At 46.9% G+C, this 21,222-nt stretch overlaps 1 protein-coding gene across 1 annotated transcript; it reads left to right on the top strand.

The window, feature by feature from the left end:
* The first annotated feature begins 537 nt into the window (after positions 1-537).
* On the top strand, positions 538-20,998 carry LOC129847816 (transcription factor E2F7-like). The gene is made up of 13 exons (XM_055915506.1): positions 538-778; positions 1,387-1,479; positions 5,690-5,986; positions 6,196-6,355; positions 7,001-7,246; positions 8,533-8,691; positions 9,085-9,222; positions 9,653-9,802; positions 10,560-10,647; positions 11,859-12,225; positions 15,753-15,951; positions 16,388-16,749; positions 18,677-20,998. Exons 2-13 carry the CDS (start codon positions 1,387-1,389, stop codon positions 18,830-18,832), a joined length of 2,415 nt encoding a protein of 804 aa, XP_055771481.1. The 5' UTR covers positions 538-778; the 3' UTR covers positions 18,833-20,998.
* Positions 20,999-21,222: the final 224 nt, after the last annotated feature.

The raw sequence follows: 21,222 nt of genomic DNA, 5'->3' as shown, positions 1-21,222 counted from the left end.
AAATCAATAATATAAATTATATATTATTTTTATAAACCTACATTTTTCAAAGTAAACCGTCTTGAAATATTGGGCGGGGATTATGTGATACCCGGGACAACTCGAGGGACTGGGAAAGCCTGAGGGCGGGACCCTGGGTATTGGGCTACTCAGTTTACAACTTTTCGCGCGGTGTCACAGGTAGAATGAGCGCCACCCACTCCTGTCCCATCTGTTTCCCTGAGCCACGCAAACTAATTAGAGGGAACCGCAGTGGGTCCGTAGTCGATACATGCAACAACAACGCCTCTGTGATTAAGGTTATTAATAGGGTTTCTTAGTGCGCGACTATGCCACTCAAACACCATGAACAGCAGCAGTCAAACTGAACAGCATGACTCCCAGTCAAGTCCGCGCGGACTGCCCCGCCAAGAAATCTTTAGAGGCGTGGTTGTTGCCCCTTGCCTATTGGCAAAATCAATTGTACGCGTCACAACATCTAGATGCTGATTGGCTCGACTGAGTGAAACACATGAGAGCGCCAGAAAAAAATGCTTTAGCGGGTGTTTTTGGTTGTAGCTATTCCTGTTGAGTAATGCAATTCCAACACAAGTAACTTTAGCGGGACAGGAGAAGCTTTACAGCTGGATATTAGAAGAAAGCCCGCTTATTTAAGAAATGAAAGTTATGTTGATTTGAGTTAAACAACGTACCACCAGTAAGTCTGTGCAATTAGAGATACTGTACGTTGGTATAGACAACTTTATCTTCTTACGTTACGTAGGAAACGCTGAAGAAGGTGAGTAAATAATAATCACTAACGTTAGCTAGCCTAGCTACAGTAAGTTAGATGACAGCCAGCAGGTAAATAGTGTAGCTAGGTATTTATGTATTAAGTAAATAGACATGTTTTATTTATTGATTAACAGTATATATACTTTTTGTCTTGCAACCTGGTAGCTTTTAGCTAACTAAGTGTCACGTTGAATGGATCAGTATTAATACTCAATTTGCCCCAAGAAAATACTTCCCAAGATTGCATCATTTTTTTTGCAAAGTGTTTCCATTGTGTACTATAGCTATAATTTAGCTATTTATTGTGTATTCGTCTTGCCATCAGGACTTTTACAGTATCAGTATTCAGTACTGAACGTGTCAGAATTAGATGTGATAGCTAACAAGCTAGCTGTCTACTAACTAGAGTCATCAGCTAACGTTAGGTTGGCTAAGGTCTTTGCGCCAAAATCTTCTGACCACTGATATCTTATGGCCTTGTAATAGATCGATCTATTTGCTGCATTTGGCTATAGCAAAGTAGTGACTGAAATATGACTGTATGAAACTAAATAATGACCTTTCTGCACAGTTCAGAGACAAATTAATATGATATGGCTAATTGTTTTTCAGATGGAAGTTGAATGTCTAGCTTTGAGAGATCTCATCAGTCCAAAGAAGAGCAAAGCAGACATGGAGGAAGTTGGAGGCAGAAATGATCAGAAGGTATGTTTTGATTCCAAGTCAAATGAACCCTTCAATTCCTTATTATTATTGTTTATTATGAATCCTTATTGAAGAGACACTCAGAAACAATCTTCAGAGTCAACTCCTCTTTTCGTGAATTTGTAGCACCGTTATATGACATGCCTGGAGAGTCTTGAAATAAGATTCTTTCTCACATGAACAAAATCAATCAAATAGATTTATAAAGCCCTTCTTTTTTTTTTTTTTTACATCAGCTGATGTCACAAAGTGCTGTACAGAAACCCAGCCTAAAACCCCAAACAGCAAGCAATGCAGATGTGGAAGCACGGTGGCTAGGAAAAACTCTAGGCCAGAACCTAGGAAGAAACCTAGAGAGGAACCAGGCTCTGAGGGGTGGCCAGTCCTCTTCTGGCTGTGTCGGGTGGAGATTATAACAGAACGTGGCCAAGATGTCCAAATGTTCATAGATGACCAGCAGGGTCAGATGATAATAATAATCACAGTAGTTGTAGAGGGTGCAACAAGTCAGCACCTCAGGAGTAAATGTCAGTTGGCTTTTCATAGCCAATCATTCAGAGTTAGCGACAGCAGGTGCGATAGAGAGAGAGTCCAAAACAGCAGGTCTGGGACAAGGTAGCACGTCCAGTGAACAGGTCAGGGTTCCATAGCCGCAGGCATAACAGTTGAAAGTGGAGCAGCAGCATGACCAGGTGGACTAGGGACAGCAAGGAGTCATCAGGCCAGGTAGTCCTGAGGCATGGTCCTAGGGCTCAGGACAAACCGACACAAACTATTGCAGCAGAAATACTGGAGGCTGAGACAGGAGGGGTCGGGACCCACTTTGCCAAAGCACAGCCCCCACACCACTAGAGGGATATCTTCAGCCTACTACCCTGAGACAAGGCCGAGTATAGCCCACGAAGATCTCCCCCACGGCATGAACCCAAGGGGGGCGCCAACCCGGACAGAAAGATCACGTCAGTGACTCAAGTGACGCACCCTTCCTAGGGATGGCATGGAAGAGCGCCAGTGACTCAGCCCCCGTAATAGGGTTAAAGGCAGAGAATCCCAGTGGAGAGAGAGGAACCGGCCAGGCAGAGACACCAAGGGCGGTTCATCACGCCTTTCCGTTCACCTTCACACCCCTGGGCCAGACTACACTCAATCATAGGACCTACTGAACCTATGAGTCTTCAATAAAGACTTATAGGTCGAGACTGAGTCTGCGTCTCTCACATGGATAGGCAGACCATTCCATAAAAATGTTGCTCTATAGGAGAAAACCTGGCCTCCAGCTGTTTGCTTAGAAATTCTGTTTACAGTAAGGAGGCCTGCTTCTTGTGACCGCAGTGTACGTGTAGGTATGTACGGCAGGACCACATCGGAAAGATAGGTAGGAGCAAGCCCATGTAATACCTTGTAGGTTAGCAGTAAAACCTTGAAATCAGCCCTAGCCTTAACAGGAAGCCAGTGTAGAGAGGCTAACACTGGAGTAATATGATTTTAAAAATGTGGTTCTAGTCAAGATTCTAGCAGCCGTGTTTAGAACTAACTGAAGTTTATGTAGTGCTTTATCCGGGTAGCCGGAAAGTAGAGCATTGCAGTAGTCTTAATCTAGAAGTGACAATTGTATCCATGCTTTTTTCTGCATCATTTTTGGACAGAAAGTTTCAGATTTTTTTGTAGATGGAAGAAAGCTGTCCTTGAAATATTCTTGATATGTTGGTCAAAAGAGAGATCGGGGTCCAGAGTAACGCTGAGGTCCTTCACAGTTTTATTTGAGACGACTGTACAACCATCAAGATTAATTGTCAGACCCAACAGAAGATCTATTTGTTAATTGGGACCTAGAACAAGCATCTCTGTTTTGTCCAAGTTTTTAAAAGTAAAACATTTGCCACCATCCACTTCCTTATGTCTGAAACACAGGCTTCATGGGAGGGCAATTTTGGTGCTTCAAAATGTTTCATCGAAATGTACAGCTGTGTATTGTCCGCATAGCAGTGAAAGTTAACATTATGTTTCCGAATGACATCACCAAGAGGTAAAATATATAGTGAACCTTGAGGAACACCGAAATTTACAGTTGATTTGTCAGAAGACAAACCATCCACATTAGAGGTCGACCGATTATGATTTTTCAACTCCGATACCGATTATTGGAGGACCAAAAAAAGACGATTCCGATTAATCGGCCGATATATATATGTGTGTAATAATGACGATTACAACAATACTGAATGAACAATGTAGGCCTCATTTAACACAGTAAATTCATCAGGCTTAAGCCATGTTTCAGTCAGGCCAATCACATCAAGATTATGATCAGTGACTATAACTGCCTTGGAAGTGAGGGATCCAACATTAAGTAGCCCTATTTTGAGATATCACAATCTCTTTCAATAATGACAGGAATGGAGGAGGTCTTTATTCCAGTGAGGTTGCTAAGGCGAACACCGCCATGTTTAGTTTTGCCCAACCTAGATCAAGGCACAGACACGGTCTCAATGGGGATAGCTGAGCTGACTACACTAACTGTGCTAGTGGCAGACTGGCTAACAGCCTGCTGGCAGGCCTGCACCCTATCTTATTGTGGAGCTAGTTAGAGTTAGAGCCCTGTCTATGTTAATAGATGAGATGAGAGCACCCCTCCAGCTAGGATGGAGTCCGTCACTCCTCAGCAGGCCAGGCGTGGTCCTGTTTGTTGGTTTGTTGGTGAAAGAGGGCAAATTATCTACACATTCTATCTTTTGGGAGGGACAGAAAACAGTTTTCTATGATTATTATTATTTATTTTTTAAATACCCCTTTTGTTCTCCCAAATTTCGTGGTATCCAATTGGTAGTAGTTAGTCTTGTCTCATCGCTGCAATTCCCGTACAGACACAGGAGAGGCGAAGGTCGAGTGCCATGCGTCCTCCGAAACACAACCCAACCAAGCCGCACTGCTTCTTGACACAATGCACATCCAACCCGGAAGCCAGCCGCACCAATGTGTCGGAGGAAACACCGTGCACCTAGCGACCTGGTTAGCGCGCACTGCGCCCGGCCCGCCACAGGAGTCACTAGTGCGCGATGAGACAAGGATATCCCTGCCGGCCAAACCCTCCCTAACCCGGACGACGCTGTGGCCAATTGTGCGCTGCCCCATGGGCCTCCCGGTCGGCTGCGACAGAGCCTGGGCTCGAACCTGAATCTCTGGTGGCTCAGCTAGTACTGCGATGAAGTGCCTTAGACCACTGCGCCACCCGGGAGGCCAGAAAACACTTTTCAACCAGCGATTGAGTTGTGAGACTCTGCTGTAGAGCTCATCACTCCCCCTAACTGGGAGGGGCCAGAGACAATTACTCGATGCCGACACATCTTTCTAGTTGATTTACACGCTGAAGCTATGTTGCGCTTGGTGACCTCTGACTGTTTCATCCTAACATCGTTGGTGCCAGCGTGGATTACAATATCCCTATACTCTCTACACTCGCCAGTTTTAGCCTTAGCCAGCACCATCTTCAGATTAGTCTTAACGTCGGTAGCCCTGCTCCCTGGTAAACAGTGTATGATTGCTGAAGTCTAATACTACGGAAAATGGAGTTGGCAATGACTGGGGTTTTCAATTTGTCAGAGCTAATGGTGGGAGGCTTCGGCGTCTCAGACCCCGTAACGGGTTGAGGAGAGACCAGAGAAGACTCCGACTCCGACTCGTTGCTTAATGGGGAGAACCGGTTGAGCATTCCTACAGCATTTCCTTCCAGAAGCCATGAGAAAAGTGTCTGGCTGCGGGGACTGTGCGAGAGGATTTATACTACTATCTGTACTTACTGGTGGCACAGATGCTGTTTCATCCTTTCCTACACTGAAATGACCCTTGCCTAACGATTGCGTCTGAAGCTGGGCTTGCAGCACGGCTATCCTCACCAGAAGGCGATCGTTCTCCTGTATATCATGAGTACAGCGACTGCAATTAGAAGGCATCATGTTAATGTTACTACTTAGCTTCGGCTGGTGGAGGTCCTGACGAACCATGTCCAGATAAAGTGTTCGGGGTGGAAAAAGTTGAATGAAAAAAGTCGAGCGAGGGGGGAATATATATTATAAATGGTAATTAAAAAGTAAAAACCGTAGATAGTTATGCTTACGTTATTTATATTAAGTAGATCTACCTACAAATGCACCACATTTCATATCACTCCACCCCACTTAATCAAAGTTCATAACATTGTGCTCCTTCACAGGAGAACAGATGTGTGGAGCGAAGAAGAACCACCCCTCACAAGATGGACACCACGGCCACCATGCTGCTGTACGGCAGTAAGCCTCCCACCCCGGAACACCTCCATAGCACCCCTGTTAAGCCTTCTGAGTGGGGGGCACCTCCTCACGCGGACCCCTGGACCCCCACTGCCAACCTCAGGATGCTCATCAGTGCTGCCAGCCCTGACATCCGCGACAGAGAGATGAAGAAGGTTCTGTTTAGGCCCATTGAGAATGAGAGAGCAGTGGAGGATGTCGAGGTGGATGGCCCGTGCCAGGTACCCTTTGACCACTCACCGACTGCACCCCAAATGGCACACTGTTCCCTTTATAGTGCACCATTTAACCAGGGCCCACAGGGCTGTTATCTTGAATATACAGTGACATTATCATCATACTGTTGGATTGTATTATCATCTGCCAACTAATGGATTTATAGATGCTGAAATCGATTACTTTCTTGACAATGCTTTGTCTCTCTGATCAGTTTGATGTGGTGGACGAGGAGGAGGAAGAGGGGGAAAGGAAGCCCAGCAGGAAGCAGAAGAGCCTGGGCCTGCTGTGCCAGAAGTTCCTGGCCCTGTATCCGGACTATCCAACCTCTGACACCATCAGTATCTCATTGGATGAGGTGTCTACCAGCCTGGGTAAGAGCCAATGAATCCAGAGAGGCAGATTACAGCTACACCTGGGTCATGTTCATCAGGGCAAGCGGTGTAAAATGTTTTGCAAATGTTTCAACAGTCCCTCCCTGTTTCAGTCCGTTAAATAATAAATGCCATTTAGCAGACGCTTTTATCCGAAGCAACTTAGTCATGCTGGCAGACATTATACATATGGGCAGTACCGAGAATCGATCCCTTGTGCTACAAGCATCATGCTCTCCCAACTCAGCTACAAATGACCCGTTGTCTTCCGTTTTATGACTAATGAACACGACCCGGCTCAGGGAGGCTGCCATAATTGGTAACCATAATGGAAGACCATAATGGAAATCGCTCATAAAACGGATATTACATTAGCTATATCATACACTATTGGATTTTGGAAACGGTTGCTATGGATACCTTCACGCAGAGCCCTCGTATCCCACTGTACCTTCCAGAAAAGCACCAATCCATGTCTGAGACTGAGGAAAGTTAAGATGCAGCCAGAAATGATCTACTGCGTCATTAAATCCTGTTGAGGTACCTTAGTTAGAGCTTTGTTATATAACCAGCTGACATAACAGAACACTGAAATCATGTTGCTGACCCCAGTCTGACCTGTCCCTGGTGTCCGTCTGTCTTTAGGGGTGGAGCGGCGGCGAATCTACGACATCATAAACGTCCTGGAGTCTCTGATGATCGTAGGGCGTGTAGCTAAGAACCAGTACGTGTGGTACGGGCGGCGGCGCCTGGGGTCCACCCTGGCCGAGCTGCAGGGGATGGGCAGGCAGCAGCGCTACCACCTGCACATGGAGCAGGCCGGGGAGGGCGGTCACAGAGAGGGAGCCACCACACACACCCCAGAGGGAGGGGAAGGAGACTCCAGCTGTGGTGAGAGCAGAGTAGGGGAAATGCCCCTAGACGCTGACCTTGGGTTAGTTTTACGTTGTCCTAAAGGGACAATCTGCGATCGCTACATCAGGGGCAGCTGATGGACACAGGGTTGAATTATTATAATTTGGGATGTGTGACTGAAGCTAGAAGTTTGGTGTCAATTATACATGTATGTCAATGGGAGATTTGGAGTGCCTACATGCTCCCTCTGCAACTCAAGTTTGGATTTGTTTGGATGTGCAGGGTGTGTGTTTGACAAAATTATTTTGTCAGTTTTTCTGTCTAAATACAGGAAATCTGATTCCTGAATGTTAGGTAAACTGTAACAAGATTAATTAACTTCAGCGGGTGTTTGGAGATTACTAGTTAATATGTGCCACATCAAAAGCTCAGCCATCAAGCTTCGCTCCTGTCGCCTTTCCTCTGCTGTCATCTCCCAGTTGTATTAGTGATCCATCACATTGACGAGGAGCGCTTGGTCATCACACACATTAACACAAAGAATCCCATCAGCCTTGATTAACCCGGGAGGCCGCTGCCCCCTACCCTCGTCTCCATGACGATGAGGAATGCTTTCACTGACTTGGGCTTAAAGGCCCAAATTTATTTAAATGTTTTATTTAACCTTTATTTAACTAGGCAAGTTGGTTAAGAACAAATTATTATTTACAATGACGGCTACCCCGGCCAAACCTTAACCTGGACAACGCTGGGCTGTGTGTTTCAACGTGGCTAATTAGGTAGCTACATGTAGCTAGCTAACAGAATCCAAAGCTACTGTTCCATAGAGAGGCAGTAGTTGCCATGGATCTGGCGTCCCCTCCTGCAGAACACTAGGCCTGCCACTTCCCGTCATAATGTGTCCCTTTGAGAGGAGGGCAGAGTCACTTTCTCTCACTGAATAAGGAACGTTGTCGTTTGTATTATGGTCCTGTTTGACAAGGCCACCTGTTTGACAGGTAACTCAGGTCTTGAATCAAATTTCCATCGTTCTCTGTAACATGGACAATAAAGTATTATTATAGGAGGAGGGTGTGACATGCTGTAGGTCAGATTCAAACCCATGCTGACACTGGTATGTAACTGCTGTCGGCAGCACTAGACCATACAAGCCACTGCAACGTCCTATTCATTAGTGCACACCATCGCAAAACGTTTTGCAACGGAAAAGCGGAAACAAGTTCAGGTAGTTCCCTCTCTGTTTCTGTCCATTTTCTTCCGTTTGCCACTTAGTGAATAGGACCCCGTATTCCCTTTAACTTTGTCCTGCTTGTCTGTTGCAGCGGCCGCCAGCACCAGGAAAGACAAGTCCCTACGCATCATGAGTCAGAAGTTTGTCATGCTCTTCCTGGTGTCCAGGACCCAGACGGTCACTCTGGACGTGGCTGCCAAAATCCTCATCGAGGAAAGCCAGGACCCCGCCAGCCACAGCAAGTACAAAAGTAAGCATCCTATTACCTACATAGTGCACGACTTTTGACCAGAGCTCATGGGGATCTTGAGGGTTTTGCCGTGCAGTCAAAGAGCCTCTGACACAACATCAAGTCCAGGTACTCCCTGCCTGTTTCAGTCAGTTTCTCCCCTTTGTGGCCTAATGGTCACAGCCCAGCCACCAAATAGCTGCAGGTTGAAGTTTCCCCTAGTACAGGTCTAGGATCAACTTCTCCTCTAATAATCCTAACCTTAAACATTAGTGGGGAAGATGCAAAACTGACCCAAGATCAGCGTCTAGGGGCAACGTCACTGTACACCTCAGATACCCCCAGACATCCCTCCCAATGTCCTTTTTACTGGGTTAGGGTTAAAAATGATATCTGATTTGAATCTGTTTTCAGCTAAGGTGCGGCGGCTGTATGACATCGCCAACGTCCTGACGAGTCTGGGATTGATCAAGAAGGTCCACGTCCGGGAGGAGAGGGGGAGGAAGCCTGCGTTCAAATGGATCGGCCCGGCAGACTTCCACAGCAGCCATGGTAAGATTGAAATGATTTGGGTAGTGAATAATACAGCCAGATGTGGATCCCCAGAGGATAGCACTTAAAAGCATTCATTAAAACACTTCACACAGTGGTCCTCGGTGGTAAAACAAATAACATCACTCCCATATTGGTTCGGAAGGGCATCAGCTCAGTACTTCATAGGGAGACCATCTATTAAACAATGTTACAGTGAATGGAAATGGATTAATTATACATTTATAATGGAATTGTCTTCACTTCTACTAAAACTAATCATAAACCTGTCTACTGACCAAGACTAACATGCTCTGGGATGAATTTCCCATAGGCACAGATCTAGGATCAGCTTCTTCTCCTATCCTAGCCTTAACTATTAGTGTGGAAAATGTTAAACTGACCCAAGATCAGTGTCACAGAACTCACTGACCACTCTGTTTTTCAACAGAGGACTCGAAAGCTGTGGCAGCCATCGCTCTTCCGGGTGGCAGGAAACAGAAGCTGGCACGCCATGCCTCCTTCAGTGTGGTGCCCACCTCTGTGGCCAGCCAACGCCGTGTCAACTCGGCGCCCAGCAGCCCACGCAGAGAGGTCACGGGTAAGGAGTCGGGACAGACAGCTCACATCACAACTGGTTCCCAATGACTCAGTGGGTTAGAGCACATAGCTGTCAACTGTCAACCAACTACTAATCTGTTGATATGCTAGGGTTACAGGTAGGGGTAAGACTTAGGACAGTGTTAGGGTTACAGGTAGGGGTAAGACTTAGGACAATGTTAGGGTTACAGGTAGGGGTAAGACTTAGGACAATGTTAGGGTTACAGGTAGGGGTAAGACTTAGGACAAGTTTGGGTTACAGGTAGGGGTAAGACTTAGGACAAGGTTAGGGTTACAGGTAGGGGTAAGACTTAGGACAAGGTTAGGGTTACAGGTAGGGGTAAGACTTAGGACAAGGTTAGGGTTACAGGTAGGGGTAAGACTTAGGACAAGGTTAGGGTTACAGGTAGGGGTAAGACTTAGGACAAGGTTAGGGTTACAGGTAGGGGTAAGACTTAGGACAATGTTAGGGTTACAGGTAGGGGTAAGACTTAGGACAAGGTTAGGGTTACAGGTAGGGGTAAGACTTAGGACAATGTTAGGGTTACAGGTAGGGGTAAGACTTAGGACAATGTTAGGGTTACAGGTAGGGGTAAGACTTAGGACAATGTTAGGGTTACAGGTAGGAGTAAGACTTAGGACAAGGTTAGGGCAAGCAGCTAGTTAGTTGAACATCTACCAACCATCTATTTGGGACCATTCAAATAAAGTAATACCTGTAAATGGGATTAACTCACGTCTCCCTCGGTTCTGTCCAGGTCTGCTTCCCCAGTCAGTGGACTATTCCAGAAGGTGTGTGAGCAGCAGCGCGGTGTGCCGGCTGCAGTTTGGAACCACTGTTACAGGGTAAGTAGAACACACACGGAAGGAGGCTCCCTCACACACACACCAAACATCCCAGGCTCCTGTTCCTAATCACGCCATCACTTTTCATACGCCATCCAGTGGTACTAACCTTAGATTTACTGCAAACAATCTACAACTTCTGTATTGCATTTCATGATCTATTACACTGCCTGTTGCCAAGGACTAGCTTGTTGGTTGAATGTAATGACACATCAGGTCTACTGGTATACAACAGGGCTGCCATGGCAATAAAATATATGTATGTGTCCCAAATGGCACCCTATATAGTGCACTACTTTTGACCAGAGCCCTATGTGCCCTGGTCAAAAGTAGTGCACTATATAGTGAATAAGGGGCCATTTGAGACACTGCCTATGTGGTGATTTAGTTGCAACTCAGGAACAGGAAACTGGGCCCTTAGAGGAAGTGATGCGTGCAAATGACCAGCTCCAGAGGCTCCGGCTTGGAGTTTTTAATAGGCCCGGCTGAAACTCTCTGCAAACTGTTATTGGTCCACGTCTCACAGTTCATTTAATTTATAAAAGGTGGTTTTCGTAATGGTTCGCTTTGAGTTTTTACTCTTACCCTGGTGTTTGTTTAGGCTGGGTTTGACATGTTTTACATGAGTTGGCTGCAGTGTCTCCTGGTCCTCTCGGTTTCTGACCATTTCTACTAGGGATGTGGTGGCTATTTCACTGGTGGCCAAGCCACAGCCATCTCAAGGCTGTTGCTGCTCTAAGTGTTTTTGGAGTGGGGATGGAGGAGTAAAGGTCGCTGGTTCCAAACTGCTGAGAGGGAGTGTTTTTGGAGTGGGGATGGAGGAGTAAAGGTCGCTGGTTCCAAACTGCTGAGAGAGAGTGTTTTTGTTGTATTTTTCCCAGTTGAAATCTGGTCTGGCTAATGAACCGTCACCACATTGTTCTGTTGTTCTGGCAAAAATAACAGTTAAGGATTTTACTACTATATGTTTCTACATTCTAATGTCCCATCTTTTTTTATCAACAGTATAATGCAGGGGTGTGAAACTCAGTTCCTAGAAGACCATGTCTGATTAAGACCTAGAGAGTTCCTAATTAATATCATTCATTGGAGTGAAAACCCGCAGACACTCGGCCCTCCAGGAAATGAATTTGACAGCCCTGCTACAGAGCATTTGCTTGGAGAGAATGACAGAAACATATGTCTAAGTTGGTTCCTCTGTGTCTTTGTAGTGTCTCCCACCCCAGCGGCGGACTTCAGAGCCTCACCCACAGTGACGGCAACTCCCTGCTCTGCTCCCCGGGTCTAGCCCCCCTGGCCGTGCCCGTCCACCCAGAGGGTTCATACGTGGGACCCCTGTCCCCACAACCCCCATTTCCCCCCCATCCCCACCACATGGCCTATCTACCCAGCCTGTCCCAGGCCTCGGTGGTCATGCTGTACGGAGGTCCGGCGGCGCAGGATGGGCTTGACTGCTTTACGGCAGAAGTTCAAAGGTCACCGGGGTCAGGGTCCAGAGAGAGCATCCTGGGGAAGAGGAAGCAGGATGAAGGGGTGGAGGAGAAGAGGGAGTCGCCTGAGACGGAGCTATCTGATAGGGTGAGTTTGTGGAGAAAAGTGAAATCCACAGATGTACTGTGGATCTCTGATTGACCATAAGCCTGACACGCTTCAGGTAGTCGTTGTCCATATTTCCACACTGTACCTAGGATCAACTCTGACCTTAGATCACTGTAGATCATCCTCCTCCTGCTAGACCAATCACAGTAATGTATGATCCATATTTAAAGGGGAAGTTCAGTGTTTTACTACTTAACGATAGAGGGTTCCTCACCCTGAAAGTTGTGAAAAACTGAACTTCCCCTTTTAAATTAGAAGCGTGGTGATTTGACAACCGACAAGACAGGTCAGGGAGAGCGACGCTTCATACTGTAACGTCTCGTGCCTAGATTCAATCAGATCAAGCGTTAACCGGTGATAGCTGACACCCTCATAGCTGAAGTGTCGGAGGTGGAACTGCATTGGCGCTGTCAAATCGGTCTTGATCATTGTCACGAAGCCACACCGTCCCACTCACGTGGAAGTTCAGAAGGAGAACGTGTAGGCTACATAGAAATAATGAGGAGTTCTATCAGCGTTCAATCTTGTAAACGAGGCTGCATGGGATTCTCATAATGCGACTCTGTGCAGCCAATGGCAATGTCCGCTTTAGGTATAATGACGTGAGCTGCTTGTGGATTTGACAGCTCTAACGCAGTTCCACCTCTTACACCGCCAAAACAATCTCTATGCAAATGTCACATAAAGCAGATCTGATCAGTCAGACCAGTGAGTTACCAAATGGTTTGTTTACGTACGGGAATGTTTTCTCCAAGGAGGGAGTTTCATTTTCCTCCACGGCTGTGTCCCAAATGACACCCTGTTCCCTATGGGCCCTGGCCAAAAGTAGTGCACTATATAGCGAATAGGGTGCCATTTGAGAGGCAGACCATGATTTTGTGAGGTTTATTACATGTGAAGGTGAAAGACATAACTCAGAATGTGCTGTTTGTTCAGCGATCTCTTCATAATGAAAAGAGGTTTCCTCAAGTTTCTTAGCAAAATTATACTGATTGATTAGAGAATCGAGAGCTTCTGATATGAGGACATTGAAGTAGTAGAGGACATTATGAAGACATTGAAGTAGTAGAGGACATTATGAAGACATTGAAGTAGTAGAGGACATTATGAAGACATTGAAGTAGTAGAGGACATTATGAAGACATTGAAGTAGTAGAGGACATTATGAAGACATTGAAGTAGTAGAGGACATTATGATGATATGAAGACATTGAAGTAGTAGAGGACATTATGATGATATGAAGACATTGAAGTAGTAGAGGACATTGATGATATGAAGACATTGAAGTAGTAGAGGACATTATGAAGACATTGAAGTAGTAGAGGACATTATGATGATATGAAGACATTGAAGTAGTAGTGGACATTATGAAGACATTGAAGTAGTAGAGGACATTATGAAGACATTGAAGTAGTAGAGGACATTATGAAGACATTGAAGTAGTAGAGGACATTATGAAGACATTGAAGTAGTAGAGGACATTATGAAGACATTGAAGTAGTAGAGGACATTATGAAGACATTGAAGTAGTAGAGGACATTATGAAGACATTGAAGTAGTAGAGGACATTATGAAGACATTGAAGTAGGAGAGGACATTATGAAGACATTGAAGTAGTAGAGGACATTATGAAGACATTGAAGTAGTAGAGGACATTATGAAGACATTGAAGTAGTAGAGGACATTATGATGATATGAAGACATTGAAGTAGTAGAGGACAGCATGATGATATGAAGACATTTAAATAGTAGACGACAACATTTTTTCAGTATATTTCATCATCATACATTCTGTGATTTAATTCAGAAAATGCAGAAAATCTTGTTAATGATTCCCGAAAGCGAATCATTAAATTAAAATATGAATCACTGCATGCTCACTGACTAGGATAAAAGTATTCCAAGTTGTAATTAAACACAATGTCAATATCATTTTGGTGAGGCATGTGATATTTGTAATTGTACCAAACCCCAAACTATTAATCTCAGCCTCTCACTTCCATTCAAATTGAGGAGCTAGAGAAGTCATGGTGTGTGTGCTCAAATCCACACAGTATTTCTTACCTACCAGTAGTCTAGTACATTCACCTGAAGCAGTCACAAAATCCTCTGCAGAGTAAGCATAGCAGTTCACATTACGTTTGCTTGAAAAATTAGCAAAACAGAGCTATCATTTTTGTAGATGAGTCATGCAATTTCATGGCTCATTATTTGAGAGGGAAATGTGATCAAAGCTCATGGTAAATGAATGATGGGATGCACCAGGGAGTGCTGCAGCATTGGGCTGTGGGAGGGTCACATTAAAAACTGAAGAACAGGAGCTGATCGTGGACTACAGGAAAAGGCCGGCCGAACAGGCCCCCATTAACTGAAGTGTAGTGGGTCGAGAGTTTCAAGTGCCTTGGTGTCCACATCACCAACAAACTATCACGGTCCAAACACACCAAGACAGTCGTGAAGTGGGCACGACAACACCTTTTCCCCCTCAGGAGACTGAAAAGATTTGGCATGGGTCCCCAGATCCTCAAAAAGTTCTACAGCTGCACCATCGAGAGCATCCTGACCGGTTGCATCACCGCCTAGTATGGCAACTGCTCGGCATCTGACCGTACGGCGCTACAGAGGGTAATGTGTACGGCCCAGTACATCACTGGGGTCAAGCTTCCTGCCATCCAGGACCTCTATACTAGGCAGTGTCAGAGGAAAGCCCCAAAAATTGTCAGACTCCAGTCACCCAAGTCATAGACTGTTTTCTCTGCTACCGCACGGCAAGCGGTACCGGAGCGCCAAGTCTTGGACCAAAAGGGTCCTTAACAGCTTCTACCCCCAAGCCATAAGACTGCTGAACAATTAATCAAATGGCCACCGGACTATTTACATTGACCCCCTCCTCCCTTTTGTACGCTGCTGCTACTTGCTGTTTATCTATGCATAGTCACTTCACCCCTACCTACATGTACAAATGACCTCTAACCTGTACCCCCGGACATGGACTCGGTACAGGTTCCCCCTGTATACAGCCTCGTTATTGTTATTTTTTACTTTAGTTTATTTGGTAAATATTTTCTTAACTCTTCTTGAACTGCATTGTTGGTTAAGGGCTTGTAAGTCAGCATTTCACGGTAAGGTCTACACTTGTTGTACTCGGCGCATTTGGCAAATAAAGTTTGATTTGATCTTCCTTTTCACACGCATCAGGCTCCGGGGGGGAAGTTTCCCTACACTCTTAGAATGCAAAGGTGCCATCTAGAACATTATAGGGTTCTTCAGGCTATACCCGTACAGAGGGTTCTACCGGGAACCAAAAGGGTTCTCCTATGGGGACAGCTGAAGAACCCTTTTGAGACCCTTTTTTTCTAAGAGTGTAGGTACATTTCTAGGATCAGCTTCCCCTCCCTCAATCCTAACCTTGGTTATTAGTGGGGGAAATACAACACTGACCCAAGAAAGGGCGTCCAGGAGCAACTTCACCCTCCTCTCATGTCTCTTGTTTTTCTTTTCCTAGAGGAGGAATGTGGAGGGAAACAGCTGTCAGATGACCACCAGCCCAAGGACCAGCTCCCTGGGGCATCCAGGGCATCCAGGGGGGCTCGTCAGGGAAGAGGCCCCATTGAGAGTCCTCAGAGACGGGGAGGTGGGCAGACAGAGCCCCCACAACAACCTGGTCCAGCCTTCACACTACCTCTATGTGCCTAACTCTGCAGGTATGCTATGTTAAAAACAACTCTGTGCCAGTCAGTCAGTGTTGCAGTGTTGCTCAGTTAAAGTCTCTTCCACACTAGCATCATTTTTTTAGAATGCGTGTCTGAAACCTGACCTTAGACTCTGTGCCAGGATGGATATTGGACTGTACAGGACGTGCTGATAGACTTGTTGTAAGGTCTTCTTAGGAGCCGTGTCCTTAACGTAGTGACCTCAGTCCCATGTCTTTCAAGGATAAAAGCAGTGTGAGTGATGATCACACCTATTTTTCTAGATGTTGTTGTGATTGTTGGCGGCACCTCGTCTCCTGTTGGTTGAAGCGATGTCCACTCCCCCTCAGGGTTCCGTTGGGCGCTGGTCTAAAGTAGTGCACTAAATAGGGAATAGGGTGCCGTTTTTCACAGATGACTCGTCCTCACTCACCCCTTTCCCCTCCAGGTCTCAACAGTCTCAACTTCCTCCTCTCTGCTGGTCAGACGACAGGCGGCCTGACTCTACCTGCTGGCACCCTGCCCTATGTCCTCGTGTCCTCCTCCACCCTCTCCCCCTACCCACTCATGGCCAACAGGGGCGATGCTAATCTCAATTTCAACATGTCTGCCATGATGTCCCCCGCCTGCTTCGTGTTGGGATCCGCCGGGCCCTACGCAGTGGCCGGAGCCCCGGAGTTCAATGGGGTGGCAGTGGCGCCGGCCCTCTCCAGTCCAGAGCAGCACAGGCTGTTCGGGTCGGCACCCATACCTCCACATTCTCCCTTGGAGTCCAGGCCGCCTCTGACCTTCATCCAGACAGAGACACAGGTGAGACAGGCAGGAAGACAGGCAGGCAGGAAGACAGGCAGGCAGGAAGACAGGCAGGCAGGAAGACAGGCAGGCAGGAAGACAGGCAGGCAGGAAGACGGGCAGGCAGGAAGACGGGCAGGCAGACGGGCAGGCAGACGGGCAGGCAGGCAGGCGGACGGGCAGGCAGGCAAGCGGACGGGCAGGAAGACGGGCAGGCAGACAGACGGGCAGGCAGGCAGACGGGCAGGCAGGCAGGCAGACGGGCAGGCAGGCAGGCAGGCGGACAGGCAGGCGGACGGGCAGGCAGGCAAGCGGACGGGCAGGAAGACGGGCGGGCAGGAAGACGGGCGGGCAGGAAGACGGGCGGGCAGGAAGACGGGCGGGCAGGAAGACGGGCGGGCAGGAAGACGGGCGGACGGACGGGCGGGCGGACGGGCGGGCGGGCAGACGGGCAGACGGACAGACGGGCAGACGGACAGGCGGGCAGACAGGCGGACGGGCAGGCAGGCGGACGGGCGGACGGGCAGGCAGGCAGACGGGCAGGCAGGCAGGCAGACGGGCAGGCGGACGGGCAGGCAGACGGACGGGCAGACAGGCGGGCAGGCAGACAGACAGACGGGCAGGCAGGCAGACGGGCAGGCAGGCAGACGGGCAGGCAGGCAGGCAGACGGGCAGGCAGGCAGGCGGACGGGCAGGCAGGCGGACGGGCAGGCAGGCAGGCAAGCGGGCAGGAAGACGGGCGGGCAGGAAGACGGGCGGGCAGGAAGACGGGCGGACGGGCAGGCAGGCAGACAGACGGGCAGGCAGGCAGACAGACGGGCAGGCAGGCAGACGGGCAGGCAGGCAGACAGACGGGCAGAAAGGGCAGGCAGACGGACAGAAAGGGCAGGCAGACGGACAGAAAGGGCAGGCAGACGGACAGAAAGGGCAGGCAGACGGACAGAAAGGGCAGGCAGACGGACAGAAAGGGCAGGCAGACGGACAGAAAGGGCAGGCAGACGGACAGAAAGGGCAGGCAGACGGACAGAAAGGGCAGGCAGACAGACAGACAGACAGACAGTGCCACCACTTCACATGGATCAGATTATATTTGGAAAGCCGTTAAATCCAGTCACATGATGTATGACCTTTTGTGTAGCAGACAAACACTGGAAATGCCACCGTCAAACTCCGTTTATCATGTTTAACTACTCCACAGCAGTTCAGCTTTCGTCTGCTTTAAAAAGATTATCCCCGGATAGGAAAATAGCTTTTTTCACCTCAGCAGAGTTCATGAATCTTTTGGTCATTAAAAGACAAACTCCCCAATATCGCTCTGATGACGTCACTCTGCCTTGAAGACACTTCTCAGACTCCGGTTGCATCCCAAATTGGACTCTATTCCCTATAGCTATAACTCACTACTTTTGACCCGAGCCCATAGGACGTTTGTCTAAAGTAGTGCATTATGTAGGGAATAGGGTACCATTTCGGACACAGACTCCCTCGTTAGACTTTCAGCGCCAAATGAAGGGACATTATTAATGATTGGACGAGCCAACGTGTACATCCGTAACAAATGAATCAGCCATGTACACGGTCTCCCATTCCTGCTATGCACTCCCTCTCCTAACATTAATGGAATGAAGACTGTATACAAGTGGTCCGTTTCCAAATGGAGGTTGTTCTCCTGCTCTGCTTAGAAATGCATAGCTATGTTTCACAGTGGCCACGTTCAAGCTGAAATGTTTCCTTCACTGGAAAACATTGTGTTTCTTAGAATTGAGTTGAGTGGTATTTTATAAGGCTGGTATTTGGAAGAGGGGGTGAGGGGTAGATGGAATACTGTCACAGTGATACTCTACTGCCAGAGTTGATTATTCATCTGGAGTGAGATGCTCGGCAGATGCAGTGTTCCTTAAACTGTGTGGTTTCAGGGCCTCACTCTCTTGTCTCTCCTCCACAGACACCACAGACTCCCAAGGAGGCGGCAGCTGGCGGTGGCTCCAAGGCCTTCTTCCAGACGCCGGGGACCCTGGGAACGGCCACCACAACCCCCGTGGCCCGCCGACGAGGCTCCGCCCAGAGGAGGCTGGACATCGGCCAACCACTGACCAATTAGAAGTCTGGGGACCTTTTAGAGTGGGCGTGGCTGTTAGTTATAACCTGAAAGGCTGCCTAGTGGCCCGAGAGGAATGGACAAATGTTTCTCTCCGGCTAAACGTGCTCTGACTGCGCTGGCTCTGGCTTTACTCCCCACTGACTCTCAGGGTTTCTTCTGTATGACCTGTTGGTTTCATACCACTGGTGCTTCGCCTTATTACTAGTGAATGAATGCTAGTCTATACGATTCCTCCTTTAAGTGCCTCATCATGTAGGGCGAAGTTGCCCCTAGACTCTGATTTTGGGCCAGTTTGCATTTTCCCCACTAATGGTTAAGGTTAGGATTGGGGGAAGGGAAGCTGATCCTAGGGGAAACTTCACCCTTGACTTCCTCATGATTGGACTGTGGGACACCGATAACTATCAGAGGACTCCAGGAAGCAGTGTTGTCTTTTGTTTTAGTGCCCTCCTGTGGTGGGAGTTAGGTACCTCTCATATTTATTTTTCTAGTGTATCTTCCATAGAAAGATTGAGCTACCTTGGTAATCGCTCCACCCATTACTTTATTATATCTCAACGTTATTTATATATTAACTAATATATCTGTTGACTATTGGGACTGTTGAGTAGCAATTCTGATGATGTTACTCTACTTTTAGCACTAAGTATTTAAGAATATACGTCTGATTTGAGAGTTTCGCTGGCTCCGTAGGGATTGGGTAAAAACGGTATCTGATTTTGAGAGTGTCGCTGGCTCCGTAGGGATTGGGTAAAAACGGTATCTGATTTTGAGAGTGACGCTGGCTCCGTAGGGATTGGGTAAAAACGGTATCTGATTTTTGAGAGTGTCGCTGGCTCCGTAGGGATTGGGTAAAAACGGTATCTGATTTGAGAGTGTCGCTGGCTCCGTAGGGATTGGGTAAAAACGGTATCTGATTTGAGAGTGTCGCTGGCTCCGTAGGGATTGGGTAAAAACGGTATCCGTAGGAAAAGGGAAAACAGTTGATCATAGGTGAATGATATCTGTGGGAGCGGAAAGGTTTCCCATGAAGACACATTTCAGAAGCTGGTGTTGGTAATAAGTCATGATGTAGAAGAGATATCGATACGCTTCTCGGTTGCACTTCTAGCGTGTTACTGACCTGGCTCCAAGAGAGGTTTAAAAACCACTGCTTTTCACTGTGCAAATTAGGTCTTAACTTAACTCAAACTATATTTTGCTATGTGTTTCATTAGTCCATTGTTGATATAGTCCAAAAATGTTTTGGGTGGAGTTTTCCTAAGCAGTCACAGCAACACATTGGTGAGCGTAAGGCCTACAAAATGGCTGCCAAGGTTTTTGGTACAAAGACTGGCATCTTGGCCACTCCAAAGGGTTATGTATTTTTACAACACTAATGTGGTTTACAGGTTTCCAATTGTTGGGCTTTAAGAATGATCCCAAATACCAGCATCGCTCTCTGTCAATGTGTATGTGCTTACGCCACCGCATGCAAGGTGAAAACTAAATGTGAAATGATTTGATGATGTTACAAGATACTTGAATTACTTAGTTATCCAGCGGTATACACTGGAGACTAGAGAGAAATATCAAAGTACTGTATTTAATGCATTAAATGACGTGCATTAGAGTTTGGCCTCTGGAATATTTTGGGGGGGAGTAATTGAGGAAAAGTTACATTACACCAAAGGGTGCTGATCATCTACTTGAACTGTAGAACACAGGAGGTTGGTGGCACCTTAATTGGGGAGGACGGGCTCATGCTAATGACTGGAGCGGTATCAAATACAGCACACATGGCTTACATGTGTTTGATGCCATTCCATTTGCTCCGTTCAGGCCGTTATTATGAGCCGTCCCCGTCAGCGGCCTCCACTGCTGTAGATGTGTTGTTCATGTACACAAATCTTTCTTTTTTTTAACCAGTAATTATTTTTGTATATTGTATTCATATGTTTTTAATTATTACTTCAAAACCTTGAAATGTTTAATTTAATGCTGCTTCTTATCATAAAATAATAATTGCACTGCTAGTTTCTGTAGTTATCTGTCCGCTGCTTTGTAGGAAACCTTTTCTAACATTACAACACATAGTTATTTTCACAGTGCTTACTACTAGCTGTGTGTATGTTATGGGACAAACAGTTTCTTTCTCTAGACATCCACAACCTTTGTAATAAAAAAGTGAAAATGTCCAGCTGCGTTTCGTGTTGTCTTCATAGAAATGCAAGTGATATGAGCAACTCGTTGTATTTCTCACAAATAGATTTCGCACAGGTAAATCTAGTGTTGTATATCTAGCTCTGAGCAATGACACTTCGTTTTGTCAAATTACAACATATTTAGCCACAGGAAGTTGTACTACACAATGTAGTGAATAAGGCACTGGCCCTTGGCTGCCATTGAAG

Source organism: Salvelinus fontinalis, unplaced genomic scaffold (genome assembly GCF_029448725.1).
Source record: "Salvelinus fontinalis isolate EN_2023a unplaced genomic scaffold, ASM2944872v1 scaffold_0955, whole genome shotgun sequence".
Taxonomy (NCBI): domain Eukaryota; kingdom Metazoa; phylum Chordata; class Actinopteri; order Salmoniformes; family Salmonidae; genus Salvelinus; species Salvelinus fontinalis.
The sequence above is the reverse complement of the archived record's forward strand: the minus strand, read 5'-3'. Positions and strand labels throughout refer to the sequence as shown.

Excerpts from the sequence above, each read along its gene's own strand:
- LOC129847816 (XM_055915506.1), top strand. The coding sequence starts at position 1,387 with ATGGAAGTTGAATGTCTAGCTTTGAGAGATCTCATCAGTCCAAAGAAG. Across the intron at positions 8,692-9,084 it reads CAGCCACAGCAAGTACAAAA|CTAAGGTGCGGCGGCTGTAT; the intron begins GTAAGCATCCTA and ends ATCTGTTTTCAG. Across the intron at positions 16,750-18,676 it reads TCATCCAGACAGAGACACAG|ACACCACAGACTCCCAAGGA; the intron begins GTGAGACAGGCA and ends TCTCCTCCACAG.